Source organism: Mustela erminea, chromosome 7 (assembly GCF_009829155.1).
Source record: "Mustela erminea isolate mMusErm1 chromosome 7, mMusErm1.Pri, whole genome shotgun sequence".
NCBI lineage: Eukaryota > Metazoa > Chordata > Mammalia > Carnivora > Mustelidae > Mustela > Mustela erminea.
The window spans coordinates 106,310,752-106,329,034 of NC_045620.1; the positions used below are offsets into that span (position 1 = coordinate 106,310,752).

At 49.8% G+C, this 18,283-nt stretch overlaps 1 protein-coding gene across 2 annotated transcripts in view; it reads left to right on the forward strand.

Annotated features, from left to right (window-relative positions):
• Window positions 1-10,278, forward strand: part of MALL (mal, T cell differentiation protein like) — a 28,785-nt gene extending 18,507 nt beyond the window's left edge. For both annotated transcript variants that reach the window (XM_032352798.1, XM_032352799.1), the window contains exons 3-5: window positions 3,937-4,104; window positions 6,031-6,153; window positions 8,610-10,278. In XM_032352798.1, the coding sequence (XP_032208689.1) occupies window positions 3,937-4,104; window positions 6,031-6,153; window positions 8,610-8,672 (354 nt within the window). In that variant the 3' untranslated portion in view covers window positions 8,673-10,278. The remainder of the gene's footprint in view (window positions 1-3,936; window positions 4,105-6,030; window positions 6,154-8,609) is intronic.
• The last annotated feature ends 8,005 nt before the right edge of the window (window positions 10,279-18,283 follow it).

The following is an 18,283-nucleotide window of genomic DNA, read 5'->3' on the forward strand; positions in this document are numbered from 1 at the left end:
AATAGGGTGCCTAGGCAGCTCAGTTGGTGCAGCAGCTGCCTTTGGCTCAGGTCATAATCCTGGAGTCCAGGGATCGAGTCCCACATCAGGCTCCCTGCTCAGTGGGAAGTCTGCTTCTCCTGCTGACCTCTCATGCACTTGCTCTCTCTCTCTCATTCTTTCTCTTTCAAATAAATAAACAAAAACAACAATAAATCTTTAAAAAATAAATGAAATAAAATAAATCTGGGGAAATGTGCTCCCGGAGCTTGTGATTTAATTGGAGTCCAAGCTTCCGGTGTTGTTGTCCAGCCCAGTAAGAGCTTTGTTGTCCCCCTCTTAGTCGATTTTGGTTCTTCATCTCCTGTTCCTTTTCTCTTCTTAAGAAACTACAAAATTTCTATAAATTCAAAAGTGCTTTTCCTCTCCAGGACAACAGTAGTAGAAGCCTCACAGGGGACGTTTGTCATATCTCTGTCTATGTATTGTTTATTTGTAAGATGAGAACTGCTAGTCCCATAAAGCTAGGGATATGTTATGAAAATCAGAACCAAACATTGCATATCTTTCAGCTGAGCTAGACAGAAGTTGTGTGGACTTGTTTCATCAGCATCATTCAGAAATAAGACTCCTCCACAGTTATTCAAAACTGCAGAAGAAATACCAAGACCGAGGAAACGGAATTCTCAGCTATTGAATATGAAATTGATACCAAGAAAAATTAATATAAAGACACCCACACTTCAATACATGATATAACTATTGCACAAACTTCGGAACACCAAAGACACAAGACTCCCAAAGCAACCAGACACCAAAGGCAGATTCCTCCAGAAGAGCAGCAGGAGCAATGGCAGCTGGAACAATGGAATAATATAGAAGGTTGTAGAACACAGTGGGAAAATATCTTAAAAGTGCTGAGAGAAAACAATGATCAGGGCAAAAATAACATTTTTATGACAAACTGAATACTACCAACTAACCTTTCCTAAAGAAACTACTAATGATTGTATTTCAGGAAGAAAGAAAGTAATCCCAGGAGGAATATCTGAGATACAAGAATATCTTCATGACTCAAAGCAGGGAAAGATTTCTTAAATTCCATCTGTATGGAATCCGTCTATAAAGGAAAAGATGAACATATTCAATTACATTAAAATTAAGAACTCAGGGCGCCTGGGTGGTTCAGTGGGTTAAAGCCTCTGCCTTTGGCTCAGGTCATGATCCCAGGGTCCTGGGATCAAGCCCCACATCAGGATCTTGGCTTGGTGAAGAGCCTGCTTCCCTTCCTCTCTCTCTGCCTGCCTCTCTGCCTACTTGTGATCTGTGTGTGTGTGTGTATGTGTGTCAAATAAACAAAATCTTTTCAATAAATAAATAAATAAAATTAAGAACTCATTTCATCAAAAGGCATCATTATTATGTGTGAGACACATCCTGAAGGAATATATTTGCAATAATTTTAACAGTCAACAAGATCCACACTATGAGAAAAAATTACTCTGAATCCGTAAGAAAGAGGCAAACCCACAAGAAATTTGTAACCAACAAAAAACAGCTTAAAATTTTACAGAAGATAAAAAAACATGAAAGTAAACTCAATCTTTTTTTTCAAAAGATTTTATTTATTTATTTGACAGAGATCACAAGCAGGCAGAGAGGCAGGCAGGGGGCGGGGGGAAGAAGGCTCCCCACTGAGCAGAGAGCCCGATGTGGTGCTCGATCCCAGGACCCCTAGGATCACGACCTGAGATGAAGGCAGAGGCTTTAACCCACTGAGCCGCCCAGGTGCCCCAGTAAACTCAATCTTATCTATAATCATAAAAAATTAAGACCTAATGAGATACATAAAAATCCCAAGGAATATGCCAAATGACAACCACCACCACCACCACAACAAAAAACCCTTCTTGAACTATAAGTGAGTTTAGCAAGTTGTAAGATACAATATTAATACACAAAAAATTGATCATGTTTCTATCTACTGTTATTGAACAATTAGGAAATGAAATTTGTAAAAAACTATAACTATTGACAATAGCTTCCCAAAACGAAACATTTAGGCATACATATAGGAAGTGTGTATAGTATCTGTATGCTAAAAAGAACAAAATATTGATAAAAGAAGTCAAAGAACATCTCAATTATTGGAGAAGCATACCATGTTCATGGATTGAAAAACTCATCATAGTAGAGATGTCAATTCTCCCCCCAAACTGATCTATAGATTTAACCCAAAATCCCAACAGATAGATATTGTAGATATAAAAAGTCTGCTTCTAAAATTTGTGTGGAAGCAACAGAACTGGGGAAGGGGATAAGCTATCTCCAGAGATGGGCAGAAATGTGAGCCACATATACTGACAACTCTTTTGATTACTGTAACTTTACAGAAAGTTTTAAAATCTGGTAGTGTGATTCCTCCACACCAAGGGGGCTCCCTCTCTCCATTATTCTAAATCTCCAATGTTCTCATAGTCCAAAACATTCTCTCTCTCTTTTTTTTTCCCAAAATTATTTTGTTGCTTTATAAAAGAAAAAATTACCCACTGTGCCATCTAAGAAATAGAACTTTACCATTGTCTTTGGAGGTCCCAGTACACTCATTCCCAATCCCATCACTCTCTCCCTCAGAAGGGTCATTTTCAGAAGGTGCTGAGGAGAATAGGTTCTGAGGGATTTGGGGAGTGGCAATGAGTTCAGATTTTGTAATTTGTTGCATTTGAGGAGCTTGAGGGGCAAATGAGGTGCTCAGGGTGCAAAATTTAATAAGGCATTCACCCTCAGGGTCCTGTCAGAATATGGTTGGTCCCTGCAGTGGAATACCTGAATGGAGACTTCCAAGTGGGCCAGTGGATGTGTGGGACTGAAGGCCTGGGATTGCCGGCCTATATGGTACTTAGATTGAACAGGTGCACAGATTTAATAGGGTGCACAGATTTACCAGGAGTGAGAAGAGGGAGAAGCGAGGAGGCTCACAGGGACATCCTAAGGAGAACCCAGGAAGGAGAGGAGCCTAGAAAGTCTGAAACAGGGGCGCCTGGGTGGCTCAGTGGGTTAGGCCTCTGCCTTCGGCTGAGGCCAAGGTCTCAGGGTCCTGGGATCAAGCCCTGCATGGGGAAAAATCTCTGCTCAGCAGGGAGCCTGCTTCCCCCTCTCTCTCTGCCTGCCTCTCTGCCTACTTGTGATCTCTCTCTCTCTGTTAAATAAATAAATAATCTTTTTTTAAAAAAAGAAGAAAGAAAGAAAGAAAGAAAGAAAGAAAGAAAGAGAGAAAGAAAGAAATTCCGAGACAAACTAATAACAACAAAACCACTTGGTGCTCCCTCAGGCCTCTAACTGGACATGCTACCATGTGGACATTTACTTAATTCTTTCCCTGGGCTGACCCATATGGGTATAAACCCAGCACAAAAGCAAACAAATGCAGAGCCCAGAGAGAACGGGGAGAAGGTTTGGTTTCTCCACCAAGGCGATAGTAACAGCCTGGACAGGGCTGAGAGGTAATCAAACTAGAATGGTATTGCCCAGGGTGTCAGATACTATAACTCAGGGGCCCAAACCAAATGCCCACAGGGCAAGGCTGGCACTGTGTGGGTAAAGGGAGCCAGGAAAAGGAAATAGTATTCCATAGTGAAAAGGAGCAATAGAAACCATACCACACAATGGCGTGGGGTTGGGGGTAAAAGGGAAGTGGTCCACTAAGGATGTCAAGTCTTCTTTTTTTTTTTTTAATTTTATTTATTTATACCTCTATATTAACCACTTGACTTTAAAAAAAAAAAAAAAAAACTACTCTTCTCCCAGGGCCAGGCTTCCTTCCCCATTTCCCTCTTGTTCCACCTAACTTCACCTGAAGAGCTTTTAACCAGATGGAAGAGAAAAGAGATGCTGTGCAAAGGGAAGTATGCCTACACGAGCAACTTAAAGTTCTTCTTTTATGGTTTCTTCTTGCAGATATTTGGCTGCTGGGTCTGGATCCTGGTAGCTGCCACCCAGGTAGCAAATCCGTTGCTGCAAGGATGGGTGATGTATGTCTCACTCACCTCCTTTCTCATCTCCCTCATGTTCCTGTTGTCTTACCTGTTTGGATTTTACAAAAGATATGAGTCCTGGCGAGTCCTGGTAAGAATCAGAGGGAGTGATCCAGACCCTTGGGCTTCTCCGGATGTCCGTTCTGGGTATTGTGAGGACACCATTGTGAGCCCTTCTGGGCTGGGACAGGAGTTGGGCACGGGGGGTGGGGTGGGGAACAGGTTGGGACCAGAGACCAGACACCAGGGACCAGAGACCTTGTCATGGCTGGGCCACCATGGAACCAAGACTTTTTTATCTTAATGTGTTTACTAGTAAGGCAGAATGAAAGCACTCTTTTGCCACAGTAAATGTTTCATCGTATTCTCCTCCATTGTCTTCCTTGTTAGGAATATACACATTCTCTATCAAGCACATCTTGACTCGTTTCCCCTTAAGCTTTATTTATGGTTAAATCATTGGAGTTGGATTGAAGGACATGATAGTGGGGGGGGGATCACCCCAGTCCTACAGCAATTCCTCTCTTCCTTATGTATTTTATGTAAAAGTGTATATATAATCATGCCAAACCAATAGTTTTGGTGTCAATTCTTTCATTAACATTATGTCACTAAATTGCTTTCATGTCACATATCTTGAAAACCATTTAAAATGTTTCTGTATGGAACATTTAAAAACATATACAAAAGTAGTGAACATCACATCATAGACCCTCAAGAAACCACAACCCAGATTCCTGCCCTTATTAACATTTTCCCACACTTGCTGTACCTAGCCTTTTTTTCCTAAAGAATTTTAAAGCAAACCCAAAACATCATGTTTTTCCATTCTACACACTTCAGTATGACTCCAAAAAAATATGCACACATTCTTATGTCATCATGCTTATATAAACTTATTAACAATCATTCCTCCGTATCACCTAAGACCCAGGCCATGATCAGATTTACTCCGTTACACTTGAAACATCTCTTTACCGTTGACCTGTTTGATCGGGATCCTCCCAGGGGCACTGCGTTGCCCTTGGCAGTCATGGTTCTTGGGTACCTTTAACCCAGAATGGCCCTCCCTGCCAGTGACTGGTTGAAGAAGGCGGGTCAGCAGTCCTATAGAGAAGTCTGATGTTTTGGGGTTTTCTTTGCTTCTTCCCAGTGTGATGTGATTTGTGCCTCCAAATCCCTGAATGAAAGATGGGTGAACTTTTCTGGTAATAACATCTCCAGTGTGACAGGCTTACCCCCCATCAACTATTTCCCTCATGCTTTTTTTCACCTCTTAATGAGCTTCCCCTGAACTGAGTGTCTCATTAGAGATTGTAAAATGCCAGTGATGACATTCCTTCCTGAATTGATAACCCTTATTAAATGACTGCCTGACACTCTCAGGTTGAAGAAAGCACGCTGCTGAGCGTTCAGCACAGAGACTCAGCCACTGGAATCTGGAGTCCGATAAGCCTGACTCTACCCACTCCGCCACCTGTTAGCTCAGCCCCAGTCTCATCACCTGCACATCGGGGTGCCCAGAGTTGCAGCCTTATGGCGTTAGCTGTGGGAATGAATGAGGCGGCATGACATACTGTTAGGACATAGCAGGTCCTCGTAACGCTAATGGGTAAGAGCACAAGCTCGGAGTTCATCTGGCCTAGGTTCAAATCCTGACTTGGCTCTTTATTCCTAGACCTTGACCTTGAGCTCCTACTTCTTCAAAATGGCACTAATGTTAAATGGTGCCAACCCCAGACCTGGCAAGCTTACATGAGGTACAGGAGGAAAGGCTTAGCACGAACAAGCACTCAGCCAAATGCTGGCTTGGACAGATGTCACTACTGGCATTTATTAATCTGCTATGGTTCACTGCATCTCAAGTTTATCAGATACACTGCAGAAGGAAAGAGCAGGAGTCTGGGGTGCAGGCCGGGCTCTTTGGCCCGCTCCTCCTGCTGTATGGTGCGGGGGGCAAGTGTCCACCTGCTTCCGTGCCCCCATGACACCGGCCGTGGCCCCCCTGCCTTTCCAGGACAGCCTGTACCACGGCACTACCGGCATCCTGTACATGAGCGCCGCGGTCCTGCAGGCACACGCCACCATCATGTCTGAGATCTATGACCTGAAGAACTACTTCATCAACACCGCAGCCTCGGTGAGCGCAGGACAGAACTCAGAGCAGCTGGGTGGGGGGCACCTTGCCGGAGACTCCTCTACCCCTGCGGAGAGATGACCCCAAGCCTCAGGCTGACAGGGCCTTGGAGGACAGGAGAAGCTGTGTGTGTATGTTTGTGTGTGTGTGTGTGTGTGTGTGTGTGTGTGTGTGTGTGTGTCTATCTGTATCTCTGTGTGTGTGCTGTATACGTGTGTGTGAGCCTGTGTTTGTGTCTGTGTGTGTCTATGTGTCTATGTGTGTCTGTGTCTGGGTGTGTCTGTGTCTGTCTATGTGTGTCTGTGTGTGTGTATGCTGTATATGTGTGTGTCTGTGTGTCTATGTGTGTCTGTGTATCTGTGCCTGTGTGTGTCTGTCTGTCTGTGTCTGTATGTGTGTGCTGTCTGTATCTGTGTGTGTCTGTGCCTGTTTATGTGTGTCTGTGTCTGTCTATGTGTGTCTGTGTCTGTCTGTGTGTGTGTCTGTGTGTGCACACATGCACATGTCAACAGCCATGTGCTGTTCAGGTTCAGGGGTCATCTCTCATTTTCTGCTTTTCCCACCTCAGGCTTACTCATCCATACACCCGCTATACCACCCTCAGAACCTTTTTTCTAAAACACAAATTGGAACGCTGCTCTCTTTCCTATTGAAAGTTCTTCCATGGCCCCTCTGCTTGTGGAATGGAGCCCGAATTCCTCAGCGTGGCCAAAGGGCGTCAGTGTCCTTTTATTTCAGTGACAGAAGTGCACCGGGCTAACTGTTGGCTGATGGAATCCAGGGGCCAGGTGGTCCAGCCAGCCGTAGGGAGAGCTGGACCCTCAAGGCCTTAGGTCCACTAGGACCAGAGACTCAGCCAGTTCACCTGCCTTCCTAGCCCGCAGCGGCCTCTCTTCTCCTGTGGGGGAATGGCGCCCTCATGTGGCAGCTCGCTCACAGCCCGCGGCTTCCTCCTCTAGTAGTCTGACCTTCCTTATTCCCCTCTTAAAAACTTCTCAGAAAGGATCTAACACCCACACTGTGGTAAGCCCCACGGCAACCAGTCCCTGGCACCAGAAAGGTCACGGCCTGTGTCAGCGTCGGGACTCCTGCAAGGATCAGGTGGCAGGAGGAAGGGGTGGGGCGTGGGGTGCCGTTCTCCACCGTAAGAATGGGGTGCCCGGCAGGCACGAAGGGCAGCTACACGTATTCAGCTGCCTCTGCAGCCCGTCTACCTCCTTTCCCTCCTCCTCAAACTATTCTAACTCCCCTAAACTCCTGGCTCCAGCAGGATCCGCACGCCGCCCTTCCACAGTCTGGCCCGGCGCCCTCTGAGCTCTGTCCTGCTGCTCCCTGTCGGTTGGCTCCCGCCGCCGGCCGCCTCCAGCCACACCTGAGCACACGACACCGGCTCTCGCCTCTCCCTGGCAGGGACACCCCTGCTCCAGGAGCCAAACCCCTTGCCACCTTCTGTTGCCTTCTCACCGGCCGACCACCTTCTCGGGGAAGCCTTGTCCTTCCCCCTCCCCCGCAGGCCCTGTTTGTCTCTGGCTTATTTTCTCTCCAGGGCACTTAACCCCATCGAACCTGCTCCTCTCCTGGCTGATCTTGCTTACTTTCTGCTCCTGCCGCTGGAATGTGAGCGCCGGGAGGGTAGATATTTTTGAACGTTTTGTTCGCTGTTAGGGCGACTGTCATTTTTGAAGTACAGCAGGTGCTTGAAAGATGTTTGTTGAATGAGCGAGCGGGTGAATGAGGACAGGGTGTGAGCGGACAGGGGGGCGGTTCGAGGCTGGAAGGCCTGTTAAGGGCAGTGGCCTCTATCCTGAGAAGCAGGGACTCCTCACACAGTTTCAAACATACGACAGGAGCGGCTCGATCGCATCTTCCATGTGAGTGAGCGCACAAGAGGTGGTCAGGCAGTACATGCAGCTGAGTTCGGGGATGGCTTTGGATGTGGCGGTGGGGGAAGGGAGGCGTCAGGCTGGTTTCTGTCAGGCAGCGGGGTGAGATGGGGGTCCTGAAGACCCCCTGAGTGAGTGAGGCTGGAGAGGAAAGCTCAGCAGTCCGTTCTGGACCACTGAGTGCTGGAGGGACCCCCAGAGCCCTCACGGGGTGCTGGCAAGCAGGGCGCTCAGAGCAGGGTGCTGGGCTACTGGGTGGACACGTGGGGGAAGTCATCGGAGTCCAGACTGGTTGGGACAAGGGGACAGTGAGGGAGACAGGACCCAGGGCAGGGATGGAGCGAGCCTGCTCCCTGCCCAGGATCAGGAGGACACGGGTGCCCAGGAGAGTCGGAGCTGGAACCCAGGAGGGTGCCCGGGGACAGCGAATATCAAGGAGAGGAGCGGGCAGGGCAGGGTGTGGGGCAGGCATGGGGAGCAGGGTCAGGACACGTGACCTCCTGGCCTGCGGGGAGTGGGTGGGGCGGCCCTTGGCCCTGGCCGTCGCTGACCCAGGAGCCTCCCGTCTCCTTCCAGTTCTTCGCCTTCCTCACAACCCTGCTCTACATCCTCCACGCCTTCAGCATCTACTACCACTGAAGCGGCAGGAGCCGGGCGCGCGGTGGGGAAGCACCCCAGCAGCACCTACTATGGGCCCCCGAAGCTCGCAGTCAACATCGGCCGCGTGGGTGACAAACAGAGCATCAGCAAGACCCTCGGTGGGCTGAGGACAGACCAGCTTCTCACACGGAGGGGCGTAGTCGCACTCTGGCATCTCCGTTTGGACATTTTAATTCATTATGGCGAATATGACAAAGATTGGGGGGCGGGGGTGTTGTTTGCTTATTTGTTTGGTTGGTTGGTTTGGGTTTTGCCTGGGCAAGAAACTGTCCCTTCTCACAGGGAACCTCACTCTCCTGGAAAACTGGTATCCGACGTCCTCACAGGGGAGAATCCCATGTCTGCCATTTGTCACACCTGTTTGGGGATTCTACCTCAGCAGTGAGGTTCCCCCGGAGCAGGTTTAAGGGAACACTTCGTCTTGTTTTGTTAAAGTCAAAATGGTGCTGCCGATGCCTTCAGAAGAAGACCCACAGGCCTGGATCCTGACGCATGGTCCTGACCTTGTTTTGGAGCGGTGGTCCAAATCCGCTCTCCCGTGCCCCCCGGGGAGCTGATGGGGGACGAGTCACACAGCCCTCTCCCCACCAGTTCCACTCCTCCTTCCCTGTTCTCCCCAGTTTTGGGATCCAGGGAAAATCTTCATAAAAGCAACTTTGAGGATAGATTTGTGGGGAAAATAAGTGACTGACTACAAAATTGTTATGAAGTAAGACCTGGGGGAGGGGTAGAATGGGGAGAGGGGTGGCCTGCTTCTCCACAAGTCAAGCCTGTCAGAGAACTGCAAGGCTGCAGGACACCTGTGCCAGGCCTCCAGAAACCTGCCTCCTGAGGACTCGAAGCCACCTTTTCCCTCAGAAAAGACCATCAAGGAAATGAGGCAGGACATTCCAGGCAAGGATTCTTCTGTGGGCTTCTGTCCCACACCGTGGGACATGTCAGGAGGCCAGAAAGGATTCCTGTCCCAGGGTCCATGCTCTTCCATGTGCCCCCAGGGCCCCCTGCGTCCCCCCGAGTGGCACCAGCTGCGTGAGGCCTCATTCAGGGAAGGGCTTGCAAACCCCAACATGCAAAGGCCTCCATGATTTGGGGTCATTTTAAAACAAAAGGGGGGGTGTTATGCATACAGAAACATAAAATCGAGGTGCTTGATGTCAAAGTAAATGGTTTTCAAAAGGAAGTTGCGCTCTCTGGCCTGTCTTCCTCCATGCAAGGCTTCCAGCCCCCATCCTCCGTCTGAGCACTGGACCTCCTGACCCCAGTGAGTGGGACATAGCCCCACAGCCACACATGTCTGCTCTAGTTTTGAAATGAAATAAATTATTACGGGAAGGGGACTAGTTTCAGCCGATTCTGGGGCTTACAGTTTTGTACTAATTTTTTTGCTGCTCCTGATGGGGGTGGGGGGCGGGTACGGGGAGCCACCAGAGAGAAAATTCTGGCTTCTTCTTGTTGACCACTCAACTCTCCAACCACCGTGTTATCTTGAAAAGCCACCATGTACCCCTCATTTTATTGCCTGGGATAATTACTGTTCAATACTTACCTAGTAGCCATATCCAAATAAAAGTTGTTTGTACAGTAAGAAGTATTAAGTTGGTCACTTCTGTGATGTTAGCGGCTGGAAGTGCCCCACACATCCTGAGAGCAGTTTCACCCAAACACCCAGGGGAGGGTCTGAGGGCCCAGCCCACCAGCCTTGCTCCTGGGGCAGCTGCAAGGGAGGCCGAGTTTGTCTCCAGGGCTTGGAGCCTGTGCCATTTCCACTTCAGTAAGGACAGTTTGAGTGCAAGTTCCAGAAACCAAATTCCCAGCTTAGGCAAAGCTGGGGGTGCGCTAGCTGGGCCTGGGAGGCGAAGAGGCCCCCATAGACACAGTGGACCCCTTGCCTGGCCCTCTGTGCCATTCCCACTCTTCCTGACAGAGTGCCATCCTTCTCGCTTCCCACAATGCAAGGCACCCATCCATGACCCACAGTGGACCAGACCCTGAGCCCCAGCTCCCCCAAGTTCACTACAGTGGCCGTACCGCCCAGCCTGCCAGCACCTTCCAGTCCCGGAGGCCAGCTTCCTGTCTGTAGGGCTCTTCCCAAGCCCAGAGACCTTCCAGTCCCTCATCACTGGGTATTGTGGGACCTGGGTCCCCAGAGCCAGGGACCACCCCCAGGAACACTTGGCCATTCCTCTAGCCATGGGTCAAATTCTGCCCCTCCCTGCCCCCATGGTGGCGCCATGTCAGGAGGGGGCCAGCTCAGTCCTGCTGTTGCCTCCATGCCCGTGCCAGACATTATGTTTCCTCCTCCTGGGAACACGAAGGCCCAGTCCCTCTTGCACAGGAAAAACCCTTGTTAACCTTGCAAGAGATCTTTCTCGCCCCCTAGAGTTAATCACTCTCTCCTTGGGCTGCCTCTGCTCCAGGGGTGTGTGCCGCTGTCGCAGAGTTGCCCCATGTGCCTCAGGGTCTCCCTGACTAGACTACGAGACCATTAAGGGCAGGGCTTTGGCTCTTGGATATTTTACCATCATTGCCCTACCCTAAGCTCCCTGGGTGGCCCCCACCAGTCTCAGTTCTGCCCCTGTACGGTTGACCAGGATGAGGACTTGCAAAGTCCATAGCCGGTCTGCAGGGACTGAAGGCAGAGCTGGATCCTGAGCCCTCCCTGTCTTCACCTCCAACCCACAGTCTGACATCCTGAGCAGAAAAAGCTGTTCTCTGCTCGGTCCTCTACTCCCGGACTCCCATGGGGCAGTTTAGCTCCTTCCATCCTAAAACCCTAGAACCTCAACCACAGTGAAGTAAGCCCAGTCACCACCACCAGGGCCAGGCCAGCTCTGGCAGGCTGCGGGGCCCCGAGCCAGGCGGCGCTGTGTCTGATCGGAGCTACCTGGCTTGGCTGCCTTGCTGGTTCTGAGTCCAGCATGCAGTCGGGCTAATGAAAAGGTTAATGTCCCTCTATCAGGGAGCCCTTCTGAGGCAGCTACTCAAGCCTGGCCTCCAAAACTGTCTGGCCCAAGCCTGAGAGGCACGAGGATTGCAGGCCAGGGCCAGCTGTGGCCTTGAGTGTGACGAGGCAGGGTCCTCTGTATTCTCTGCATGGAGAACCCTGGAGCTGGGGACAGCTGCTGTTTGTCAGGTGTTGATTCCTTACATGGGCACCCACTCTGACCTCTGGGAAGAAGGAAATGCAGCAGACAGTTGCCTCAAGGTCAAGCTACCTGCCCCGGATCCTGAATTGGGAGATCATGGAGGGCAGGGAGGAGAGTCCAGAGGATGCTGCTTCTGCATCTTTCTGTAAACTCAGGCAAGGCATGCTGCTGCTTCCGAACCTGTCCTCTCCGTAAGCTGGGATGCGTGGGTACCCCCACACCATAATGTCTAAGGATAACACTTCAAGATGGAGAGGTATCAGCATGAGGTCATGCCAAGGGGAAGTTGGTTCCAGATCCAGCCGGGTTAAAGTGTTCATACCAACCTGTAGGACTGTCAAGGTGTGTTTATGTCAGGTCATCTCAAGGAGCACACAGGGGAAGGGGCGGCTGTGGGGCACAGGGAGAAACAGCATGGGCAGTAGGTTTGGGAGCCCACGAAGCGTAATCGTTATGGACTTGTTTGAACGAAACTGGCAGGAACCCATGAGACACCGCTGAGGTCACGTCCCTTCCTTCCGCAATGATAGAAAACAACCTCACCATCATTAAGATGATGGGACTATTTCTCCTTCCTGAGTTAAGACTCTTTTTTAATGGATAATCATTCAGGAGCCAGATGGAGGTGGGGAAAAGGATGAAAGCATTCGGTGCAATTACCCAGATATACCACTGGGTGGCGTCTGGGTTCCACTCTAATACCCAGAGAGGTCCCGGTGAGAGCAGGTGGCCAGTCAGAAGTTGCAGGACCCAGATGGGATCTTTGGGGAATCTCACCAGGGAGGGAAAAGCCACTCCAGCACGCACCAACACCCACAGTCTTGGGTACGTGCCTTCTGTCTGCCTCAGGCTACTTCGCTGTTTACTGAGGTATGTGCGAAGGTGTCCACAAAGGCTGTCTGGGGCCACTTTCTCGTCCTAGGGAGGCAGACAGGGAGGGTGGAAAGGAGAATCGAAGAGGGAGACCCCCAAGACACTTTCACGTACCAAGAGGGCAGTTCTTGCCACCCGAGTCAAATCCCAGGGGTCCCGCCAAGCCAGGCTCCTTTGGTATGGATTCAGGAGACACAGCAGTGGGAGAAGCTGGGATCTTCTGGCAAGGGCAGAGCCCTGCAGGAGCACATACCTTCTGGGAGCAACCATGATGTCTGCTTGCAGCAAAAATTCAGGTTTAGTTGTATTGCAGGCATTTTTGCTGTACATCTCCTGCATGCTCAGCCCTGGGCCAAGCCTGCCTACTCTTAAGAACATGAGGTGGGTGTGGCAGGGACCAGAGGGCTCATGTCCTATAGGGACAAGGCAGTGGCTCCAGCTGGAAGTAGAGGGGAGGAATTTATGAGAGGTTGCCTAGAAAATGGGACCTCGAGGAAGTTACCAGAATGATTAACCGTCAGCCACATATCCTTTCCTGGCCTAAAGCCACCCGGCTGGAGTTTTAAAGGATAAGATGCGGCCAGGTGGGGAGGGCAGTTAGGATAGGGAACAGTGTAAGGATCGGTCCCGGAGCTCAGAGCAGCCCTGTTTGAGGAGCCAACGGTAGCCGGTTGGCTTGTGTGATAAAAGGGCTAGTCATACCTCCAGGCGTCCCTGGGTCAGAAGATTTAATATTCTTTTTTTTTTTCTTTAGATCTTATTTATTTACTTGAGAGTGAGAGAGCAGGAGTGCAAGAGAGAGCACCAGGGAAGGGCACAGGGAGAGGGAGAAGCCGGAGCCCCCTGAGCAGGCAGCCTGATGTGGGACTCGATCCCAGGACCCTGGGATCATGACCTGAGCCGAAGGCAGATGCTTAACAACTGAACCACCCAGGCACTCCAAGATTTAGTATTCTTTTTTTTTTTTTTTAAGATTTTATTTATTTATTTGACAGAGATTAAAAGTAGGCAGAGAGGCAGGCAGAGAGAGAGAGGAAGGGAAGCAGGCTCCCTGTTAAGCAGAGAGTCCCACATGGGGCTCGATCCCAGGACCCTGGGATCATGACCCGGGCCAAAGGCAGAGGCTTTAACCCACTGAGCCACCCAGGTACTCCCAAGATTTAGTATTCTTAAGATGACATTATTTCCCCAATTAACCAACAGATTCCACACAATCCCTATCAAAACCCCAATGGCAGTTTTGCAAAAACTGATAAGCTGACCCCCCCCATTCATGTGGAAATTTGAAGGACCTGGAATAAACAAAACAATTCTGAAAAAGAAAAACAAAACTGGAGGATTCACATTTCCAAGTATCAGAACTTAATATGGGGCGCCTGGGTAGCTCAGTGGGTTAAAGCCTCTGCCTTCGGCTCAGGTCATGATCCCAGAGTTCTGGGATCCAGCCCCACATTGGGCTGTCTGCTCAGCAGGGAGCCTGCTTCCCCATCTCTCTCTGCCTGCCTCTCTGACTACTCGTGTTCTCTGTCTGTCAAATAAATAAAATATTTTTTTAAAAAAAGAATTTAATACAAACTATACTAATCAATATAGTCAGGTACTGGTAAAGGTTGGACATATGGAGGAAAGGAATACAAGTGAAAATGCAGACTTGAATCCTCAAGTTTATAGTCAACTGATTTTTGACAAGAGTGCGAAAACAATTCAACGGGAGGAACTCATCTTTTTGACAGCCAGTGCTGGGACAGTTAGATATCTACGTGCAAAGAATGCAGGTGGAGCCCTACCTCACACCAGATACAGAAATTAACTCCAGATGGGTCAAAAACCTAAAACGAGAACTAAAACTGCTGAAGTCGTATGAGAAAATATAGGAGTTAATGTTTGTGACCTTGGATCAGGCAATGTTTTCTTCAATGTGCCAGCAAAAGGACAAGCCAAAAAAAGAAATAAAGAAAGAAAAATCAGATTTGTTGAAAAATTTAAAGCGTATACTTCAAAGGACACTATTAAAAGAGAAAAATGAGGGGCACCTGGGTGGCTCAGTGGGTTAAAGCCTCTGCCTTCAGCTCGGGTCATGGTCCCAGGATCTGGGATCGAGCCCCACGTCGGGCTCTCTGCTCGGTGGGGAGCCTGCTTCCCCCTCTCTCTCTGCCTGCCTCTCTGCCTACTTGTGAACTCTGTCTGTCAAATAAATAAATAAAATCTTAAAAAAAAAAAAAAAGAGGAAAATGACAACTCACAAAATGGGAGAGGATATGTCCAAATCAGGTATCGGATAAGGGACTTGTATCTGGGATATAAAAAGAACTCTTGCCACTCAACAATTTTTTAAAATTCCCACTAAAATGAGGACAAAGGATCTAAATGGAAGAAGATACACAAGTAGTCAATAAGCATGTGCCCAGCATTTTAACTTTACTCACCAGTCCAGAAATGCAAATTAAACTCACATGCTTATCACAACAGTGATAAGCAGATTTGAAATAATGATGACGCCCAAAGCAGGCAGGGAGGCCGAAAACCCAGATCTGTTCTACAGCCCTGATGGAGTGTGAGTCAGAACGGCACAGCGCTCTGCAAGACCGGACGTGCTTCCTCTATGAGAACCGCTGGCTGCCTCCTGGGGGCTTATCCCAGAGAAATGAAACCTACATGCACACAAGTGCTCTCCTCAGCTGTATCTGTAGTAGCCCCCAACCTGGAAACAACCCAGATGTCCTTCAACAGAAGATGGTCAACTGGGGCGCCTGGGTGGCTCAGTGGGTTAAAGCCTCTGCTTCAGCTCAAATCGTGATCCCGGAGTCCTGGGATGGAGCCCCACATCGGGCTCTCTGCTTCCCGGAGCCTGCTTCCCCCGCACCGCCTTCTCTGCCTGCTTCTCTGCCTACTTGTGATCTCTCTCTGTCAAATAAATAAATAAAATCTTAAAAAAAAAAAAAGAAGGTGGTCAACCAGCTGTGGCACGTCCATAACACGGGGTAGGACTCACTCATGAAAAGGAATGAATTATTGATACAGAATCTTGGAGGAGTCTCTGGAGAATTATGCTAGATCTAAAGGAAAAAAATCCCCAAATATTATACACTGTAGGATCCCATTGAAATAATACTCTTGAAATGACAAAAGTAGAAGGAATTAGTGGACTCCAGGGTTAAGGACGGAGTGGGGTAGGAGGGAAGCGGATATGGTTATAAAAGGACATGTCGGGGACCCTCCTGTTTGTTGACCGTGGGGATGGATAGACAGATCTACCTGTAATCAAACCGGGTAGAACTAAATACGCAGACACACACACACACACACACACACACACACACACGAGCACAAGTCAGCCAGGGTACATCCGAGTCTGACCAGCAGGTTCGTGAACCTGCTCGTGAACCTGCCAACGTGAACATCCTGGTCGCGATACTGTTCGACATTGTTGCATGATGTCATGATTAAGGAAAACTGGGCAAAGAGCACACGTGATCTCTCTGCATTTTGTTCTTACAACCTCCTGGGCATCTACGATGGTCCAAAATTGTGTGTTTTGTTTTCTTTCGAAGTGTTTTAGGCCAGGAGGCCGGAGGCCTGGGATCTGGCTGTGGCGGTTCCTGTATGAGTCACTTGGGTGACCCAGGGGGGGACACTTCTCTTCCATTTCACTTTGTCTCCTTACCTGGAAGGTAAAGGCTTCTACATCCCCAAGGCATCCGGCAGTGTGGACAGTCGAGTCACAGCTGTGGATTTGGCGTGGCCTGAGGCCACGGATGAGAGGCTGCTCAGAACAGACAGGCCCATGGGAACGTGCCCTATCCCCGCAGGGACTTGGGGTGATGGGGGTGAGGGGTTTCAGGGCCAGGCAAGGCACAGGATGAGAGGTGCTGGGGAAGAGGAGTCCCGGCCTGGGAGTCACTCGTGCTGCAGGCCCAGGGCCAAGCTAGCCGAGGGCCAGCTGTTCCGTGTTAGGATGACGTGCCTGCTCCCTGTGCGTGGCAGAGAACCCCGCCGTGGCAGGGGCAGCAGGGAGCAGAGCGGAGAGCGACAAGAAGGCTGCCGTGGCCTTGTAGAGACCAGGGCCCACATCGGCCACGCACTTGGCTGAGCTGGCCAGAGTCCGGTTTGGAAAACAGAAACCACATTAAGTATTTCCCAGAGAGAGGATTTAATTCGGGGACCTGTGACAAATGGCTTGAAGGGCTGAAGGAGTAAAGAAGGAGCATGAGAGGTAACCCAGAGATTAGTAACTGCAGGAGGTCAGCACAGCCCTGAAGGCCAAAGGGGCCCACAAGGGGTTGGGGTGACCCTGTAGCCCAGGAGGGCATCACTGCTGATCCTGCAGCAGGGGGCCAGCTGCCAAGGGAGAAACCACCAGAAGCCCCTGGTGCCCATAGCTGCCTGTGGCAGCTGGATCCACTTCCCTAGCAGAGGGCAAGAACAGAGGTTCTCCGCCCCCACCATCCCCCACCTTCCAGTGTCCTGCCAGAGCCTACCGCTGGCAAACAACACAACACAAGCAGTCAGGAGCCTGGGAGATGATGCAGACCAGAACAGAGGAAGGCCAGAGAGCTGCTGTTTGAGAAGTTTGAGTCTCCAAATACACAGCTTTTTGTTTCCACCTGTGTGTGTGCAAAGACACCACATACACACACACACACACACACACACACACACACACACACAAAACTCTGCTATATACTTCCCTTTAGATGTAGATGTTATTTAGAATATTCCTATTTTTACCTTACTTGACTCCTAGAAGTCACTGGTTTTCTCAAAGAAAAAAAAAATTCTCATTTAGAAATAATAATTTGTAGGCATTTAAAAAATATTTTAGGGACTCTTGGGTGGCTCAGTCAGTTAAGCGTCTGCCTTGGGCTCAGGTCATGACTCCAGGGTCCTAGGATCAAGCCCCTTATCAGGTTCCTTGCTGGGGGGGGGGGTCTGCTTCTCACTCTCCCTCCCCCTGCTCGTGCTTTCTCTCTCTCTGACAAATAAATAAATAAAATCTTTTTTTAAAAAATCTGTCAAAAAAACAATCCACGATGTAAAAAATGAAACGAATTATCACCTGGAACGCTGCTAGCCAGGGGCGGCCAATGTTAGTATTTTGGTACAGGCGCACCCTTCCTGGCTGTATTTGTAAATGTGACAGGGTGACAATGGGGTCTTGGCACGTCCAAGGAGAGCAGACGCTGCCAAGAATCCCCACGACAGGAAGTCCAGCCAGCCGGACTCACCAAACGGGTGCTCTGCTAGCTACTATTCGTCCGTTGCCCACTTTGACGATGAAGGGAAGGCAGGAGGGTGCTCTCCAACCATCAGGAGAGCTGCCACAGAACTTGGTTGGGTCCCCTGGAGTGCAGGGAGATGGGCAGCACCAGGTCTGTGCCTGGGAAATCACAGAGCAAGAGCTGTGGTGGGAGCTGCCTCTCCAGGAGAGCGGGGAGAGAGAGAGAGTCGTGGAGGGCACACAGCCCTCCACGGATGCCGGGGGCCAACCGGGGGGGAGACATAGGAGTGGGATCTCCAAGGGGCCTCGGAGGACCAGAGAGGCACGAAGACCTCCCCCAGGGCAGTTCAGAG